General features: G+C 43.8%; 1 protein-coding gene across 1 annotated transcript; it reads left to right on the forward strand.

The window, feature by feature from the left end:
• The first annotated feature begins 2,420 nt into the window (after positions 1 to 2,420).
• On the forward strand, positions 2,421 to 13,119 carry GREM1 (gremlin 1, DAN family BMP antagonist). The gene is given in 4 exon segments (XM_065636419.1): positions 2,421 to 2,464; positions 2,466 to 2,563; positions 2,566 to 2,620; positions 9,432 to 13,119. Coding segments are annotated over 4 exon segments (753 nt in total). The 3' UTR covers positions 9,988 to 13,119.
• The last annotated feature ends 6,102 nt before the right edge of the window (positions 13,120 to 19,221 follow it).

Raw genomic sequence — 19,221 nt, forward strand, 5'->3', positions numbered from 1 at the left:
AGAGGGGCATCTAAACTAATCCCAGAAAAATACAGCAGAGAAGCAGCTCGCCTGCAGACTTGCAGCAATGCCTCGAAGTGCAAGCAGTGCCATCGCCAGGCATCAACAGGAGCTCAAAGCAACCACAGGAACACTTCCTCCAGCACCAAATGCCTGGACCATGGCCCTGGGAAAGGGGCAGACTCCCAGCCCATCAGCCTGGCTCCAGGGCAGGTAATCAGAGTGAGGGACAGACCACAGAAGGGAGGTCAATAGGCCCCTTCCCTACACACCAGTACAACTACTTAACAGAAGAAAAACGAGCATAAATTCTGTCAGCATACTGCGAGGTGGGAATTGTGACTTCTTCTCTGGATCCACAAAGGAAGGGACACCAGTTAATTAAAAACATCTATTAATTTTAACAGCAGTTTTTTGAGTAAAATAACAAAAAATCCTAAAAATTCCCTAGGCCTCTCCTTCCATCCATCTAGATGTCATCTGCTGTGATTCTTTGCCAATAATCCTTCCCCCCTTCATTGTATTTGAATTTCAGTGACCCTTGGACACCAACACATTTTCTCTCTCATGCTGCCACCTACCACTACACTATGGTTGCTTGCCCTGTTGCTTCTGCAGCATTTCTGCATGCTGTTGGTCAAGTAATTGAAGTGATTAATTTTCAACAAGTTATTGCTAAATGTGCATGTAAGTTACAGCAACAGGCCTAATTCACTACCTTGCTGAGCACTCACCCATGTAACTGGCCCTAAGTGGAGCCATGCTTTGGCCTTAGCGAAGAGCAAGCTGCTGCTAAGTACCGTGAAAAGTCAGAAACCTGGCATCCCTAACGTAGCAGACCCTTTCATTTAAATTCAGTTCATCTTCCCCGTCTGCAAAACCAGGGACAACGAAAATCTCTATTTGTCAGGTGAGATCCGGGCCTCTCTGAGGCCCCAGGTGAGTGCTGACTACCAGGGCTGGGTCACTGAGGTGCAGGACTGATTTGCTTCGCAGTTGGTAATTCGTGTCGGACAGTCAGAACAAACCAGACGGTGCGTGCAGCACCACCTGCACTGCCCGGGTCGGTCGCAGGGCTCTTCTCTTTGCTTCGCCTTCTGCTGGGTGATGCCTACCACTGGAAGCAGCAGCTGACAAACATCTCAATTTATTTAGCAAGCCCAAACCCCGTGTTTCAGAGGTTGCTTCTGCTCGTACTAACTCCGTCGCTCGGTAGCGTTGCAACCCTTCGTGCTAAAAAGCCCGTAGGACACGAGCGCCAGTGCTGGAGCGCCTGGAGACCGGGCGGCACCAGGCGAGGTGCGGGCTGTGGCTGCGGGGCTGGCAGGTCCCTCGCCCCCCTGAGCTCTGCCCCCCGGATCTCCCAACCCCATGCTGGCTGCAGACTCGGAGTAAGCTCCGGGCAGCCGCGACGCGGAGCGGCCACCCTTCGGTTACAGCTGCGAAGGGCTCGGATCGCGAAGACGCTCAGTCCCCGCTGGTTTTTGCCCAACTCCGAACGACTTCTGGGATCCCATGGGGGCTGGCCCGGGCATCGCGGCCGCCTTGCTTACGGACTCCGGAGCAGCAACCTGCGAGCGGCCGGGGAGCGGCGCGGTGACTTCCCCCGCGGCCGCCTCGACGGGCGGGCGGCTCCGGCCGCCTCTGCGCTCAGCCCAGGCGGGACGCGCCGCTCCTTCGCCGCCTCTGCCCTTCGCGGGATGCCTGGGAAGCCCGCAGCCCTCTGAAAAACGCAGTGACGGGAGAGGGAAAAGCCACCCGAGGTGTCCCGCCTCTCGCGGGACAAAAACAAAACAAAACCAAACCAACAAAAAAACCTCTCACTGATAAAGAGCTTTGAGCGCTGCTGCGAATCGGGAACCACGGTTTAGCACCCCCTCGCACACACATACACACAGGGCTTTTTTGCCAAAGCTGCGTAATTCGCAGCGTATTTGCAGAAGGCAAACCTCACCAACGCCCAATTGTAACAGGGAGGGTCGGAAAGGTGGCTGCCTCCCTCCGGGCCACAGTAAAGGGCTCCCCGGGGCGAATCCGCTGTGGGACCGCTCACCCAGACGGCTTTTGGGCAGGGAAGCGCCCCAGCAGCCCAGCCCGGAGCCCTGGGCAGCGTGCACGGAAGGGCAGCGGCGGCGGGGGGCGGAGAGGAGGGATTTAACTCTTCTTAAATGTCATACTTTAATGGGGATGGAAAATGTGAATTTTCTGTGCATTCCAGGAACAATTCCTTGGGGTGGTGACCTTTAGCACCGATTCTCTTAAGAGAGGAAAGTAGTCGAGTGTTTATCTGGATGACTGAAAGCTTTCCCTGGTGGAAGTTTATGGAAGTGTTAAAGGGGGCGGATAACACGGGCTTTGGAGGCGCTTGTCCAATGATCTGGAGGGGCTTGGAGAGCAGATCTCAGCTGGCAGACATTTAAATGGGAGACAGCTCGGCGCTGCTGCAATTTGTAGGCAGGCTCCGAGACACTCTCTCTATGGACTCCCGGGCAACTCCGGGCTCCCACGCCACCCGCTCCGCAGAGTGACCCGCCGGGCAGAGCCCCGCAGAGCCCCAGGCCTCGCCAGGAGCCGCCGCCGCCGAGCCGGAGCCCGCCGAGGAGCCGCCGCCGCCGCACAGGTGAGCCGGGACGCGCTGCGCGCACTCACAGCGGGGTCGCAAACGGGTCCGGCAGCTGCAAAGTTCGGCCAGTCCCTGTGGGAGGCAAAATTTTAATCTCTCAATCCTACCTTCGGGGAGGAGGGAGGGGAGGAGTCGTTCATCGGTGTCCTGCAAAACTCCAGGGCGCCTCGGCTTTGCAGAGGGTGACATCCGTCCCTCCCGTCAGCGTGAGTGAGGCAGACACCGACATTTCCTCTGCAGTGCCGGGGATTAGGGCGCCGTTACATCTCTGTCCCCTGACAAGCACAGGGATTGCAAAAGCCCCGTTAGCTCTGCCTCTCATCTCCGCCTACAGCATCACTCCCGACAAATTGGATTCGGCGCCCACCCGACACACGGCAAAATCCCGGCCTGGCCTCTGCGCGGAGCGGGGCGGGGGCAAGTCCCCAGGTGCCGGCCCTGTCCTCTCCCGCCGAGCTGCCCTCTACGATACCGCTCAGCACCCGGCTCTGCCACGGCCCGCCTTTGCAAACCTCTGCTCCTCCGCGGACCGTGCGCCTGGGCCTCCAGGACTTCCCCGGGGCGGGGGTCGTACCGCCCGGAGGAGTCAGTGTGTGCCGGTGGGGTCGGGCGCCGCAGAGCGCAGAGTCTGCACCGGCTGCGCGCCCGCGGGCAGCGCCGCGCGTCGCGCAACCCTGTATCCTCGGGCGCCGTCGGGTGGGACGGACGGCGGCTCCGCCGCTGCACTCGGCGCCCCTCCGCCTTCCCCTCCGCCGCCTCCCCGCCCTACCCTCCCACCTGACTCGGGGCCAAGGGCTTCTTGACGCCCCGACGGCTCCGTGCATCCGTCGGATATCGCTTCCCTTCCCCGCGCTAACACGCCCCAGGCTTGGCTCGGTCTGGCCGGAGCCCGGTCCGCAGCACGCCAGCCCGGTGCGGCCCCGCGGCCTGGCCCAGCTCGTCTCGGCCCCGGGCCCGCGGCGTGATCTGGCGCTGGGTTTTTCCCTCCGGGAGGACGCTTGTTTACTCGTCCCGACCGTTTTAATGAGATCTCCCGGGGGCTCCGGAGTCACTTCTAGGGAGCTCGTCCTCCGTTCGTTGAGCCTAGAAGGCGGCTACTCCCCAGGGGAGGAGAGCCGGGCGGTGTCGCCAGCCGCCGCGAAAACTATCCGCACCCGCAGGGACTCGGGTGAGCTGCCCCCGGCCGAGCCGAGCCAAGCTAAGCTGGCGGCGTCTCCGCTCCGACGGCCGCCGGCGATCGCGGACCGCTCCCAAGCTGCGCTGAGGGACAGTCCCGTTTTACCTCGGCGGGTTGGGAGGTGCGGCGGAACCGTCCCGTCCCGGGCGAGGCAGCTCTGTCCGGTGCAGGGCCGCCGAGGCGGCGGGCTGGGAAGTTGCGTGACTCCCCCGCATCCCGGCAGGCTGGGGAGGTGCGCGGCGCCAGCATCCTCGCGGGTGCGCTGCCCGGCCCCGGCCCGCTCCTCTGAACCCTGACAGCCCTCTCGCCTGCGGCCTCCCTCCTGGTTTCCCGCTCGTGGCTCCTCTGGATGAACATATCGCAAGTGAAGCCCGTTTGGCTCATCAGCGCTGAGATCCCGTGCCGGGGAAACCTGCACAGAGAAGGGCTCTGAAACACCATCGGGCGTTTGGCTCGAAACGACGCGGGGTTTAGTTGCCCGTTTTGTGAGATGCGCACAGATCTTTTGGTCCAGTGCCAGTGACCCCCGAGGCACAGCCGCCTTTGCGCGATGCCCGGGGGTTCGTGAGCTGGAGAACGGCTGCTCTCCTGGTCCCGCTCCTCACTGCCCCGAAAAAGCCTGTGAGTAACCAACTAGCCTGCGGTGGAGACTGTCTATGGGTGATCAAAGGCGCCAATCTTTCTGTTCCTCTTTAGGATTCGGCCCCAAGCTGTGCTAAAACGTTTCTTTTTCTCTCGACGGTGTCACTCGGAAACGCCTAACTTCTCCTGAAGCCTTTCTCCTTTTCAGTACGCATGGCTGTGCGCAGGAGAAAACTATTTGGTGGTTTTAGGTCTCAGTGAGCAAATCTGTCTGAAGGGAGTTTCGCTCTGGGGAGCAGAGGTGTCAGGCTACGTGGACGTCTTCAGGGCGAGTCTAACTCGAGTTTGGTACCAGCCATACCCACCATGATGTTCAACTTCATGTAGTCCCGTAGAATGTTCTACAGAGCTATGCTTTCTTAAAGGAGGGATTCTCAAAGTTTTGTTTTGTTTTTTTTTAATTGCTCCTTACATTCATTACATGTCTCAAAAAAAAGCCATCTTCATGACTCACAAGAAGAAATTACCTGAAATGTGAATGTACCTAAATTCTACCAAACAGAGATGTTAACTTTGCTATCTTGATCTCAGAAAAAAACCCCACGGTTCTCTGGGAACTGCCATTGCTATGCCCTTTTGTATATTTAAAAATACAGATCTATGAACTATGAAAACATTATGTAAGACTATTTCTGTAATTCATATATAATAAGCCAGGCATAAAATGATTCTGATCCTTTGGGACATAAACCACTTCCATTTTCTCAGTAGTCAAAGGGTTGTGTTCTGCCTCTTTCTTTGGCTGGTATTTGAAGCCCATCAAATACATTTATTTTTTTTAGGTCTTCATCAGATTATTTTTCATGTTTTCTGTGAAGCACATGAATCCATGGCTCATCATAATACTTTCCTCGTAAATATGGTTCACAGATGAAATTATGGCCCTGCTGAGGTCTGTGAGAATTTTGCTGTGTATTTCAACAGAACCAGGATTCCATCCGGTTGTTTTAAACAAGTTGCTTTGTGCTAAAAAATTTCAGTAATAACTTTCTAACTCTGCCTGGTAACTCACAGAGAAGTGCTGTTTATAAACTGACATGTGGAGATCCTTAATATAGAGCAGAAAATGTATAAATGAAAAAATTACGGCTTAATTGTGTGAAGTAATAAACCTGAAAGCATTTACACTTCTGTATGAATGGTTGCTAGTATTAATCCACAAAATTCCTAATCTGTTTTAGATGATGAGATCCCAGGCTCTAGATGAACCACATATGAGATGATATGAATGTTAGGGCCCAATTCTGCTCCTGTTTGAAGTTAGCAATAAAACTTCTTTTGGCTTTAGGGCTAAGAGCTCACAGATGATGAAAAGTAGAGCTCAGTTTAGCAGTGAAATATGGAAGGAATAGATTTTTAAAGGATTTTGTTACTTTTAAGAAATAGATATCAATGCTATCTGATCTCTCTGGATCTGAACGAAATAAATGGGAACTGACCATTTTGGTTATAGTCATCTGTTTGTTCAAAGGCTTCTCAAATGGATTCTCCAAAGAATTTCTGGTTATGCCAGCATAACAGCCAGCATCAAGTACTGAAAATTTTGCAGAAATTTGGAATATAAGATTTTAGAGCCTGATGCCTCACAGCTCCTACCCAAGCTGCAGAGTTATTACTTCTGCAGAGTTATGGCTGTGACAGGGAAAGAAAAAAAAATACTTCAGGAGAGTTTTTTTGGGTTTTTTTTTGGTAAAACTTTGGGTATGATAACACTTGTACTCTTCCGTGTTCTATTTTTTGCAGTAATAATAATAAAGAAAATCTGTGAAGGAAACATTCACAAACACTAACTCATAGATGGATGAACCACTCTAGTTCCTAACATAAGCAAATAAAGGTGTCGTCTTCTCTCATACGCACATGTACTGCCTTGGGACCAGAGGTGGTGCAGAATGCTGACACCATATTTTGGCTGCTTTCTTCATTTTCCTTTGTATTTTTCATTTAAAAAAATCTTAATTTTTAATGAATATTTAATAAATTTCTGTTAAAAGAAGGTTCTGCTTGAGCTGCTGTGAGGGTCATGAAGTTCAGACAGTATCTTCAGTGGGTCTATGTTTAAAGTGTATTTAGCCCTAAATGTTTGGATTACTTTTGCTTTTAGATGTGTGTTTTGGAAGTGCCCATAACAAATGTTTTTGACAAGTTACTAATTTTCATTTGAATCACAATTTATCTTATGAGCATGTAATATAACTTCTGCCTTTAAGGCTGTAAACCAACTGAGTGAAAAAGTACCTTTCTTCACCCAGTTTAGGACTATATTGAAACACATGCTTGTTTTTTCTTAGGATTAAGCACATAGTTAATAAAAATGCATGAATCTGGGACAGACGTCTCACAATAGTGAACACTACCATCCGATTTTCCCCAAATTCCCATCCCAACGTACACCTCATTTTCACATGACTAGATCTTACTGTGTCATCAACTGCACATTTATGAAAAAAAAGGTGAAGCAATGTGCAAGTCATCAGGTTTAGAAATAAAAGTAGTCCAGGAATATGCATGTTGATGGAACTTCAGCTCAGTTATTAGACACTAAACAAACACCTGAAATTTCCTGGCACTGCTTATAAACTAGCAATTTATTTTCAATTGCATGCAATTATATATGTATTTTTTTTTCCCTTTTAAGGCTCTGGCACCATATTGAGTAAATAAACTGCATATTAAAATACTGTCTAAATACAGCATGGGCATACAGTTGTGGGAGAAATAGGAATAGTTTTGAAACGAGTCGTTCTGGTCTCTTGAGGAAATAAGCAGTGGTTTGTAACTATTTAAAAATATTTTAAAGAAAAAAAGTAAATTTAAAAAGAAACGTGTTTAAATAACATTCAGGTTGTAATAGAAATGGGAAAAAACAGCAAATGTGAAGTCCAAGCTGACACTTGAAATTATGCTGCATTAGTCTTCAATTAGAATTCTCAACTTTTGGGGGGGTTCTGTCAGAACCTTAAGGTTATTAAAATTGCATGTTCTGTACCATACTTTGTTTAGATATTAAAAGCAGCCCTTCCAAGCTGTCTGCTGGAGTCGGCAATAATGTCATTCTTACATAGCCTCACTTGAAGTCTGAAGCTTCCTCCAAATATAGAGCATATTGGTACATAAACATAAATGAATAAAACAAGTGTATATATCTATCATACAAGTTATAAACTCTAAGTCCTCTAACAATCTTTAGACAAACACTTAAAATATTAAATCCACAAACAAATCCCTGAATACAATGGAATCCCCCTTTGATACTTTTCCACTCCAGTAATTCCTGTCTCAGTCTATTCGGTGAGAAACGCTTTTTGAACAGTGTAATATAACATTTATTTTCTCCATGTGACTGGGAAGACCTAGTAACCGAGAAATTAATAGTTATCTTTTATAGCAAATGGCACTTACCCTGAGCCTTTACCGAGTCTCTAGGTGGCCCTCACAGCGCTGGCATTTGGCTGCTTTCCTGCCTAGTTGTGTGGTCTCAGGCAGAGCGGATAAAGCTGTCCAGGACGGTGCCCTTACTTTCCCATATGTTTCTTGGGTAGTAACACCAGCAGGACTTTTCAGTTCAAGCACTAATTTGTCCCTTGCTGATAAAACAGATCAAATAAGGGATAAAGCTGCAGCACTCCAAGCAGGTAGAAGACACCACCATCCTCAGGCTTTCTTCACAATTCTTCCCCCCCCCCTTTTTTTTAAATGGATGTACTACTTTGCAGTTCTCTCAGTTTATGGGTTTTTTTGCAAGCATTCTCTCATTTCTGGTGGTTTCTTCCAAGCTCCCCACAGGGAGGGTCCTTTAAGACCCTCATTCCCTGATCTGCCTGTCTTGCGGCCACATCCCTTGCTTTCCAGAACAACATGGAGACCATGGTACTTCTGGAAGGGGGAAAAGTGTGACAGCTGATGAGTTTCTTCCCAGCTGGTTGGTGTCTTGAGCTAACTGAACAGCCAAAAGAACTCAGAGCTTTGGGAAGCAGCAGAAATAGTGGAATAAGGGAGGCAAGAAAGGCTGTTCTTATGCTATTATTTAGGTCTGGAGCAGGGGTGCAGTTTTGAAGAACCTGATAGTCTCCACTTACTGCACTTCTTGAAGTATTTTGTGTGTGCACAAACTACATGATATTTAATGTTGTATACGAAACCCTGCTGTTCTCGTATGTCCTTTCAATATCATGCTGAATATATAATGACTATATATCTACTGAATACAATTCAGAGATCTGAAAAATTCTTAACACTGTGACTGCACCTGTATAGCTTCTGTGAAGGATTCCGAGTAATGTGCAAGAAGGTGTAATTTGAAATTACAGATGCATCTCTTTTAACCTATACCTAAATATTCTTTTATGTTAGTTGCCTGTCCTGTTGCACATCTCTTACCTTAAGCATCATTACACTCAGATACATTGGACCAATTCAGAGGGACAATGTGACAGAGCTTGGGATGCTGTAGTTCAGATAACAGGTGAATATAGTATGCACATTATATTCTGGATGTATATAGTGCAAGAAGCTGTACAAAACTTCTGTGTCTGACTAAGGAACACATAGCTAGACTGGATCTCCTGAGTCAAAGAGTTTAGCCTCTGGTATTGTAGACAGCTATGTCATATAAACCTTGTGTAGCGTAAAATCTGTTCTTCCACTAGTGTAAATCAGGAGCAATCTTTCTAATGTCAGTGAGCTATAAGAATGGAATGAGAACTCTTAACTGGTATAATACACATGGAGAAAAGGGCTGGGAAAAGATGCATGCGACACAAAATGAAATTCTGTTTGGACTTAGCCTCTGACTTGTAATCACCGTACATTAAAGCTTTTATTACTTGGTAAAGGCTTGCAGCTGGTAAAGGCTAAATGCTTATCTTTTATAAGTGCACATGCACACACACATTTATTTAATGGAACTGAATATTTACTGCATATCTGACTTCTGCTGATATCTGAAATCCACAACTGTGCTTTATTCCCTCCATTTCTTCTGTATAGGATGGTTCGCACACTGTATGCCATTGGCACTGTGTTTCTTCTGACGGGATTTCTGCTACTGGCAGCAGAAGGGAGAAAGAGGAATCGTGGATCTCAAGGTGCTATCCCTCCTCCTGACAAAGATCAGCCTAATGATTCAGAGCAAATGCAGACACAGCAGCAGTCGGGCTCTAGGCATCGAGAACGAGGAAAAGGCACCTCCATGCCTGCTGAAGAGGTGCTGGAGTCTAGTCAGGAGGCATTGCACATCACTGAGCGCAAATACCTAAAGCGGGATTGGTGTAAAACTCAACCCCTCAAACAAACTATACACGAAGAAGGCTGCAACAGTCGTACCATTATCAACAGATTCTGCTACGGCCAGTGCAATTCCTTTTACATCCCCAGGCATGTCCGTAAAGAGGAAGGCTCCTTCCAATCTTGCTCCTTCTGCAAGCCCAAGAAATTCACCACCATGACTGTTACACTCAACTGCCCTGAGCTTCAGCCCCCAAGAAAGAAGAAAAGAATCACCCGAGTTAAGGAATGCCGGTGTATATCTATTGACTTGGACTAAACTGAGAAAAATGTTGTACTGATTGCACTCTGACTTTACGCAATCATTGCCAGCATGAGTGTGAGTGGCATGAACTAGCATACCTTTGGGGCTGGACAATATTGTGAATTACCTAAAACAAGAAAACAAACAAACATCAACAACAAAACAAAACAAAAGTCTTAAGGGAAGGGCACGCATGTGTTTGTGTGTAAGAGAGAAAATGGATGTGTACAAGAAAATATATGAATGTTCACTATGATAAAAAAAAATAACAGGAGTGTGAAATATTAAAAAAATCTATTTACCTGCAGTCATTAATTAGGTTTCCTAGTGCAGATTCACATTTTTGCCACTTGCTGGGAAAGTGGAGCTGTGGCATTTGTTGATGTTCACCTGCCACGCTATTTCCTTTTACTGTATTAAGAGAAACATCAAAGTGAGAGGACAATATATTTGAAAGTATGAATATTCTTAAATACGAAGTAGGCAAAAAGCAGTTTAAAGCGTAGCAAAACCATCACTGAAGATAGCAGCTCTATCAAGACTTTGTAAATGCTTCTTAAAAAAAATTACTGTAATCCAAGAGCAATGTCTGGAGAACAATGCGGGGATGTGAGAGCGTTGAAAAGTCACTATAGGTGGATGGAAAACAGAGCTACAGCAAGTTCGAAAGCAAAAGGTCAAAGTAAGTAGACAAGGGGAGTACAAAAGGGAGTAGAAAAAGGAAAGATACATAAATAGGAAGACACAGAGAAAGAGATAGTGTCTTCTTTTTGTGTTTTGCTTTAATTTATATACTTAGTCATATATTACATAAATTAAAGAGAAACTATATACAAGGCTATAAATATACTTCTGAATTCTAATGGCTCTCTAAATCAATCAAAACTCATTTTCGTGCCACAAGATCCATTTGATGTCTTGTTTTTCTGATATCAGTTATTCTTCATATCTACATATATATGTATATGCAGTATCTTTTAGCCATGGGTATCTATACGAGTATGCATACTCCGTTGTGCGTAGCCAAACTCTCTCCTTCTCTTTTTCACACACATACATAAAAACATACATAACCACAGCACAAAAATCTTGCTAACCAAGATCAAGTACAGTATGGCAGTAATTTAGTACATAAAAAGCAAAGCAAAAATTAAAACAAGCATCATGTGACTGCAAATGCAATAACCACACAAGAGACAAAAGACACGACATTCATGACTAGTAAACATTGCATTGTTATTGTTATCTTAGCTTTGCCACAGGCATGCAGTTTGTTGAAAAAGAGATGCAGAACTTTGCCAGCAATAATCCTCTTTTTATATCTTTTACCGCAGACTTGAATTTAAACTGAATTTGGATGAAGTAAAGAGAATTTCCTGAAAATTAAGGGCTAACTGCCCCTCTCATCTTGGGGGGAACAAACATAAAAGGGGACACACTAATTCCAACAGCTCGATGAATCTCACCTGTGAGGTTATCTTGCCTTTTCTTTCCTTCAGGATTAGGAGCTTAAGCTTGACCGGGGCCGTGGGATTTGGCAAGAGCACAGAAGGTCCTGGAAAAGACATTGTTTTAGCTAGGTGGACGCTGGGCCGTTGGACCCAGGAGAAACCCTTCCTCGCACATTGCCCTTGCTTTCCTGGGGGTCTGATGGGAAGCCTGGGGGTTGTCTCACTGGCTGCATCTCATACCACATGGCATGCCAGCGAGTCACGCTGTCCTGGGCACTGCCTTTGCAGGGACACCTTCCAGCCAGGTGGTGAAGAGATGCCAGGGTGCTGCCCACCTCCCTGCCCGCACCTCTGCCTGCAGGGCCCCGACAGCTGGTCCTGTCTGGTGGGGGACCAAAGGAAAGGCATATTCCTATGCCAGAGTCAATACCCGGCCTGAAAGCAACTCGGACATCAGTGGGGCCAGTGACATGTGAGTTAGGTCCATGTGAATTGTGTGATGGGGCTTGGGTAGTCCAGGACTCAGCTTCCCTCTTCAGCAGCAATACTCTCTTGTATCCACTCTCAGTGTAACTGCTCTTTCTCACACCTCTCTCAGCCACAAGGCGATTATCTTGACCGTATTTCTGTCTACTGAGCACTGAGGAAGACAACTCTGCTCTTACTAACATGTCCAAATGGAAAAATATACAGTGAGTGGCATGCCACAGAGGCATCCAAGTGTGCCCCCATTATATTAGATGCCCCAGCTGTTACACAATGCATCACACAGTTATTGGCGATATCCTGCATCTCTGCAATTAATGTATTTTTACAGTAAAATCCACTGCTGTGAGGTCTGCATTTGTAAGATTAAGAGACTGCAACTCATTGATTGATGTTATCAAAATGCATTTCATCTGGTGTACTCTCACTCAGCAGGTTTGACACGTTTCTTCATGGATTTTAAAATCCAATTTTAAAATCTGGAATTACAGAAGTTAGATTTCCACTGTGTGGAATGTGAATAGTTAAACAAAAAGATATGGATATTTAATGTTATTATTAATACAAATCCTCTTTCACTGAAAATAGGCAGGGGTTGTTTTCATTTAAAATACTTTTTGAGTTGGTTTGCAGGTAAAAGGGCCAATTTCATTCATTGCTGGAAGTTTTGTACTAGCTAGGGTTTCTGTTCAAGAAATGGGCACACCTTAAGAATGATTTTTTTCTTCATGTGAAGTTGACAGCAAAATTCCTATTGTCTTTTACAGTGACTGCTATGTCCCTAAACCCCTAGCCATTAAGCAAAGTGTTAGACATTACTGACTCTTTTATTTAAGATTCTGAAGGAAAATTGAGAAAAGTTTTACAAATCTTTATGTTCCAAAACAGCCTGTGCATAGATCATGACGGTACTCCCCTTGAGACAGATTCCCCCTCCCCAAATATGTAAATTTTATGCAAAGGACTTTTATGAATTGCTAGTTATTGCCGGAGAGTAAGAAAGTTCTGCTAACGTACAATTATACGAGATATTTAATATCAGCCACAATATGTATTTAAATGTCTGCTTTATTCTAAAAACAATGGACTATATAACCTAAGGCTGCAGTGTTTTCATGCTCGGTCTCACAAAGCAAAACTTGGTTTAAAATGAAGTTTTAATTATTTTGTAACTGAATAGAATTGGAGTTTTTTCTTCCCAGCATTTTGTACGCCATTTTAACTACTAGTAATAAATAAATAAAATATCTTCTCCAGCCCATGTCTATTGTGTTTTTTTTTCTTTTTTTTTCTTTTTTTCTGTTTTTTCTTTTATTTCTTCCTCAAGTTTCCAGCTCTTTCTGGATCTGTTGTACTTTACTCTGACTTCTGTGGTTTCTTCTAATTATAAAAGAGCTTACATTATGACAATGAGACACAGAGACAAGCACTGGCACCATCATTCAACACGGCTACTTCAATAAGGTTTTTAAATGGGATCTGTCACTTCCCCCTCACCCTTCCACAATTTATAGAAGGAAAATCTCAATCTTTCCTCACACTTTTCCCCTTGTAAACCATATAGTGACAGTTCGAAATATAAATCAGCCTCGAATTGTTGTAGAGTTGGAGTTGGCATGCCTGCCTTACACCTTATCTCAGTTTTATGTCTAGCTAGCAGTTTACTCCCACTTTTAGAAAAAAAAGAGTGAGAAACCACCTTTACAATACAGCTCATTACAAGCTGTAAATAGGGACAGAGGAGATGAAATATAATTATAAAAGAGAACAGAAATATCTCATTTCCTTTTACCTCCTCTGTCCCTGCTGGCAGCACTGGAGCAAGACCAGTGTTGAGGAAGGACCTGCAGCCACAGAAAAGAGGTTTAGTTGAACTTCCCACCCCACCTGTGGGAGATGGGCAGTAGTGGTAGACATTTTATCTTTCCAACCTGCCACCCCGTCAGACGTGTGAGGGACCCGACTAGTCATTGTAGACCCCTGGGCAACCCTGCTGTGTGCAGTAGCGGTGCCATTGCCTGCCCTTGTGCAGAGAGCGGCTCTGACTGCCACCACCGCCTTGCTGAACCAGACCGAGAATCGCCTTTGATTTCACGTAACCCTCCGAGCAGTAACACAGACCTGTTTCAGACACACACCTTTTAGTTCAAAGAACTGACAATGACCCAAACGTAGTCAGATATACAATCTTATGAAGCAACAACATGTAGTGTTTTCCCGTGGCATGTACAGATAACCAGAGAATAGGGTCAGATGTCCCATTTCCAGCTCGGAAAAGCTGGTAGGACCTGGTGTCTTCTTCTTTTATGCAATAATGGAGCTGAGCAGGTTGTTTGGAGTTTTTTAAAGGCTTTTTGGTTTAGTCTTCCTTCTCTTCTAGCTTTTTTGTGATTATAAAACTTACTGAAAGGCTAACAATATTAAAATTATTATTTTTAGAAGGCAGTTTACTTTTTCTGGTCTGACATATGGGCACAATTTGACAGAATAAGTTTCCTTGAAAAGATGTGCATATGTATCTTTATTTGAATATTTAAAAAATAGAGAAAAACCTCCTGGACTGACCTTTTTAATACCTGATAGCACCATGGTCTTACTATTTATATGCTAACAAGATCAGATATTCATTATAATTTGTGTTTGGCCTACATACCAGCTTTGAATTGCAGATATCTCCACTGTGAAGTCCTGTGTGCTTTATAGATAGTTACTGATCGAAAGAATATGAGCAAAAGATATGAGAGAATTCACATATCTTAACCATCTTTCAGGGACACAGATAGAAATAAGATGATTTTTTTGTTTCTCCCCAGTGAGGCAGGCTAGATTTCTGTTTGGGATTTCTCTGTGTGCTCTGTCATCCATGTGCTGTGCAGTTCATTTGCACACACATTGTAGGACTGAGGCATCAAGAGCATGTCAGTTTTGCCGAACATGTGCAAGACATCTGAGCAACACATGTGCACAGTAGGTACGGTGTGTCCTGGACGGGTCAGTGGAAGAGAGAGCATCGTGGCTCCGTGCCAGCCGCCTGCCAGTGGCAGTGCCTGGCTGGGAAGAGGGACATTGCGTTTGCAAAAGTGATGCAGTAATTTACCTTCTCTTCAGTGGGAAAAACAAAAACAAACCCAAAACGATACACACAAAACCCACAAAACCAAACAAACAACAAACCCAAACAACAACAACAACAGAAAAAAACCCACCAAAATCCACCAAAACAAACAAAGCAGCACTGCAGAACCAGGGACTGATGTTTCTTTGTGCTGTCCGGTGTGCAGGAACGACCCTAGAGTTCTCAGTTCCAAAAGGTTTCCTGAAGAAGCAGCATCAAGTACCTGGTACAAGACTGAGATGAGAATACTGGTTTGCTTAACCCAATGATCCCCTTACACACTCTTCCGTTGCTTTTTAAAAAAACATTCATCTCATTCGCTCCACGTAACACAAACCTACTTTAGAAACCACTTCATTAATTACTGAAATACAGCAGGTAATATAGACAGAAGAAGGCCCAAACTTTTTTCTTAGTCTTTCTGGTTACCTAGATGACTGGACTAACCGAAGGCTTCTGAAGAGGAGAGCTGCATCATTTAAAATTACAGGGAGTGAAAAAATTAATGTGTATTTGGATTTAGTCAAAACACTGGAGGTATCACTGCTAGATATTTTTAAATAACTATCAGATCTTGTCCTTAAGATATCAAAGAAAATAACCATAATAAGATTCAGACACTTTGCTTTATTTTTTTTAATCAGCTGAGACTGAAACGAGAAATACCCAGCAACACACAGGTATCACCATGAATCCCAGTGTAGATTTTTGACGATACCTTGTAATGCAGATTCATAAAAACATCTGAAGCCTGTCTGCACTGCCTGCCTGGGAATGTAGCTGATGACTTTAAGGTGCCCTTTGACAATGTGTGTCTTCTGGCTGCCTGAATTCCTCCCCTTGCTTTTATGGGTCTGGGGGGAGGAGTACAGAAATTTTAACTGTCACTTACTCCCTTTCCTATATTGTCTAAAAATATTGAAAATAAAATGAATAATCTGCCATTTTTGAATGATCAAGGAGCAAAATATGAGGACCAAACTATATCTGACATAAAAGAAGAATGTTCGGGATTGCATTAAGAAAATAAACTTCTGAGTTGCCATAAGCAATAACTCCTCCTTGCTCTGATACAGATGTAAATCAAATAGCTTGGGGATGAATCAAATGGAGACGTTACATTGACTCCAACTAAAAGTTCCACATATAAAATTTGAAATTGCCATTTTTGCATTTCTTTTTTAAAGAAGGCCTTATGGAAACAGCTATATTCCAATTCATATTGCAAGAGATCAAAAGAATGAAGGTTAAAATAATAACTCCATCTTGCTCTAGAATAATTGAGAGCTATATGTTGTCCTTCTGCCTAGTAATATCAATATGAATTCCAGCAAGAAAACAATTGGAAAGAATTAATGTATCAGTTACAGCTCATCTGGGACAGCAACGCTCAAATTTATTACTCATAATTTTATAGTTACTGCATGGCATCACAACAGAGCACTATTAAGTTTGTTTGATTTATTTAATGACTAGTTTGCAGACCTTAATATTGTTTTTCCTTTAAATTAACCTTTACTGAATTTCCATGTTTTATAATTAGTTTGTTGAAGTACAAAGCCACAGTCTTTTTTGTATTTAAGAGACATTCCCAATCTTAGCTTTGTATCAATGTACTCTTCTACTCAGAGAATTAAAAAACTGTGCTATGTAGATGTAACATACCTATATTTATCTCTCTAAACAAAGGTATCAAAAGCCTGGAAATGCTTTAGATATATTTACAAGTCTGAAAAATGGTCATTTGATAAATTTATAGATAAAAGTATGGACCAGTGTGCCAAGCTTCTTAATGACATACTTTATGAGGGATTAGTATAAGTCAACAATGACAATAATTACAACAGTAGGCACGAAGAAATTTTTTTTCAAAGAGGGGGACAGGGTTGTGTGTACCCAGTAAAGTTTATTTCTAGATAATTACACTTAATGGCAAAGATGAAGGCTAGCTGAACCTCTGTCCTTAGGATCTGAAGGACTTTGAATGTTCCTTAGGAAACAGATGTTCATGAGGAACATACATTTCCATTTTTGTTGTTAATTTTTTTCCACTCCAAATGAATGAAGAGGCCAGAATTTGGGTGTTAAGCTAAATCTAGCAAATAAAAACGAGAAAGAAAACTGTGTGTTCAATGGCATTAACTTACTGAATGGATCTAAATCCTATGGTAGGTAATTTGATCTAATTTTTGCAGAAAGGCAAATGCCAGATGTTTGCTCCACTTTGATCTTAATAACACTTTAGGCTGCAGACAATAAGATTGGTTTAAAATTTATTGTCTCTTTGATTTCTCCATTCTAATGCTTTTTAAATTCTTTACACAAGACAGATCTATATATAGGCAACTGGGGTGGCATCAGAAGCATTGTATACTTAAGACATTCTTGAAAACCTCAGTGTGGAACAGTGTTTGCTGTTTTATGCATCAAAACAAAGCCAGATTTTATACAAGCAACATTCAATTTTCTTTTTATTATAATGTCTCTTTTTATTTTGCATATGAAGTTCTGACTGTCGCATCTGCAGCACAGCTCCTTACATGCTTTTATCTTTCAATAACCTTATTAAAAGTCAAGACAATATATTAAATCAACATTAAGCAACAGGAGTTGAAAGAAAAAGTAATCCATTCCGTTGCATTGGGAGTGTAATCTATGTAGATCTTTAATTTCACTGTTAAGTTGCTTTTAGGATTCCTTTAGTACAGAATATGCTTTAAGTGGAGAGCTGCCACTGAACAGACACAAGTGAAAGCCTCTGAGAAACCATGACATCCAAGAGGCATCCAACTTGCTGTCGGTTTGGACCTCTACATTCAAGGAGACCACTATTCTGTGAACGTGAATTGAACTCAGCTTACAGCTGCTTATTAAGTTGCCTTGGGTTTCTAGCAGAGTATCTTGTACATTTGCTGTTACTGAGAACCAACGAAAAGCGACACTGAGAACAAACGGTAGAGCAAGAACAATGATTAAAAAGAAACAAATAGAAAAAAATCCTGGTTTTCAGCCCAAAAGTCTTATCATAATTCTCTGGCATAGTTCAGAGCCATCTGTCCCTTAGATCCATGCATGATGTCTTTAAACAACTGTTTTCACTCTGCTCAGCCCAGTAGTCTGAAAGTTCAAAAAGTCAGAGTCAGTTTTCCTCCGAAGGAAATTCTGAACTTTGTCTAATGGTGACAGTGCCATCAGTCAGCCAGCTGAGAGAACAGCTACCCTGGCAGGTCTTTTCAAACTGGCAGTGTCGAAGCAATAGCCGAAATCGGCAGCCTCCCTACTCTCTACCATCAAGTTTAGTTCTTGCGAAATACTACTTTGTAAACCAAAAGAAAAATTCCTTCCTTCAGAACTGAGTATATTTTAGTTTATTACCAAAACCGAAACATTACACACAGAGACACAGTAATAAATATTCTTCTCTTCCTATCACAATAGCGACGACAAGTGAGAAGATTTCCCCTTACCTCGCCCTGAGGGAGAAGCTGAGTAAAGCAAAAAGCTCTTCCAATGAGAATTGCCTCATGTTTCTTCCTTATCTTTGCTACATCTCGAGAGCTAAAAGATCTTCAATGTAATCTACTATCTTTATTTGTCACAATTACATTGAAATACTCTTTGCACAATTCCAAGGCATGTTTTGTTGGTCCTCTCCTTGACAGAATACACTACCTGTACCATTAGAGAAGGGGCTGTTTGAAAAGACTGGACAACTAGGTCATAAAATATATGGAGTTTTAAATGGCATTTAATTTCAATTAAAAGGAGTGAAGAAGCACTGGTTTCCTAAAAAGGCGTGATGTTATGAGACTCCAAAAATTTTTTGCGACACTAGCCTTTGTGCATTATAGTTGAAAGGTGTGTAAAATGGTACCCAATGAAATTTAATGGAAGCCACACAGGGAAAGATTGTAGCCTCAATATTTATCTTTACCAACACGTAAACCCACCTTGTTCTGTTTTACTGTTGGTGAAAAAAGAAGGGAGTGTCTATTTCACAGGAGAGGGTAGGAAGTAAGAGTCAGTGTGATGGATGGTGGAAAGAAACAGAGGGCAAGAGGGAAGAAATGTGGGCGTCAGGTACTGATCTCAAAGATGAGGTCTACTCTGCTGTCAGAATGTGTATAAATAGCTTATTAATAACTGGAGAGATGCACTGACGTTAGTGTGAAAGGAGGAGTGTACTCAGTTTGTATT

Source organism: Caloenas nicobarica, chromosome 5 (genome assembly GCF_036013445.1).
Source record: "Caloenas nicobarica isolate bCalNic1 chromosome 5, bCalNic1.hap1, whole genome shotgun sequence".
In the NCBI taxonomy this organism is placed as follows: domain Eukaryota; kingdom Metazoa; phylum Chordata; class Aves; order Columbiformes; family Columbidae; genus Caloenas; species Caloenas nicobarica.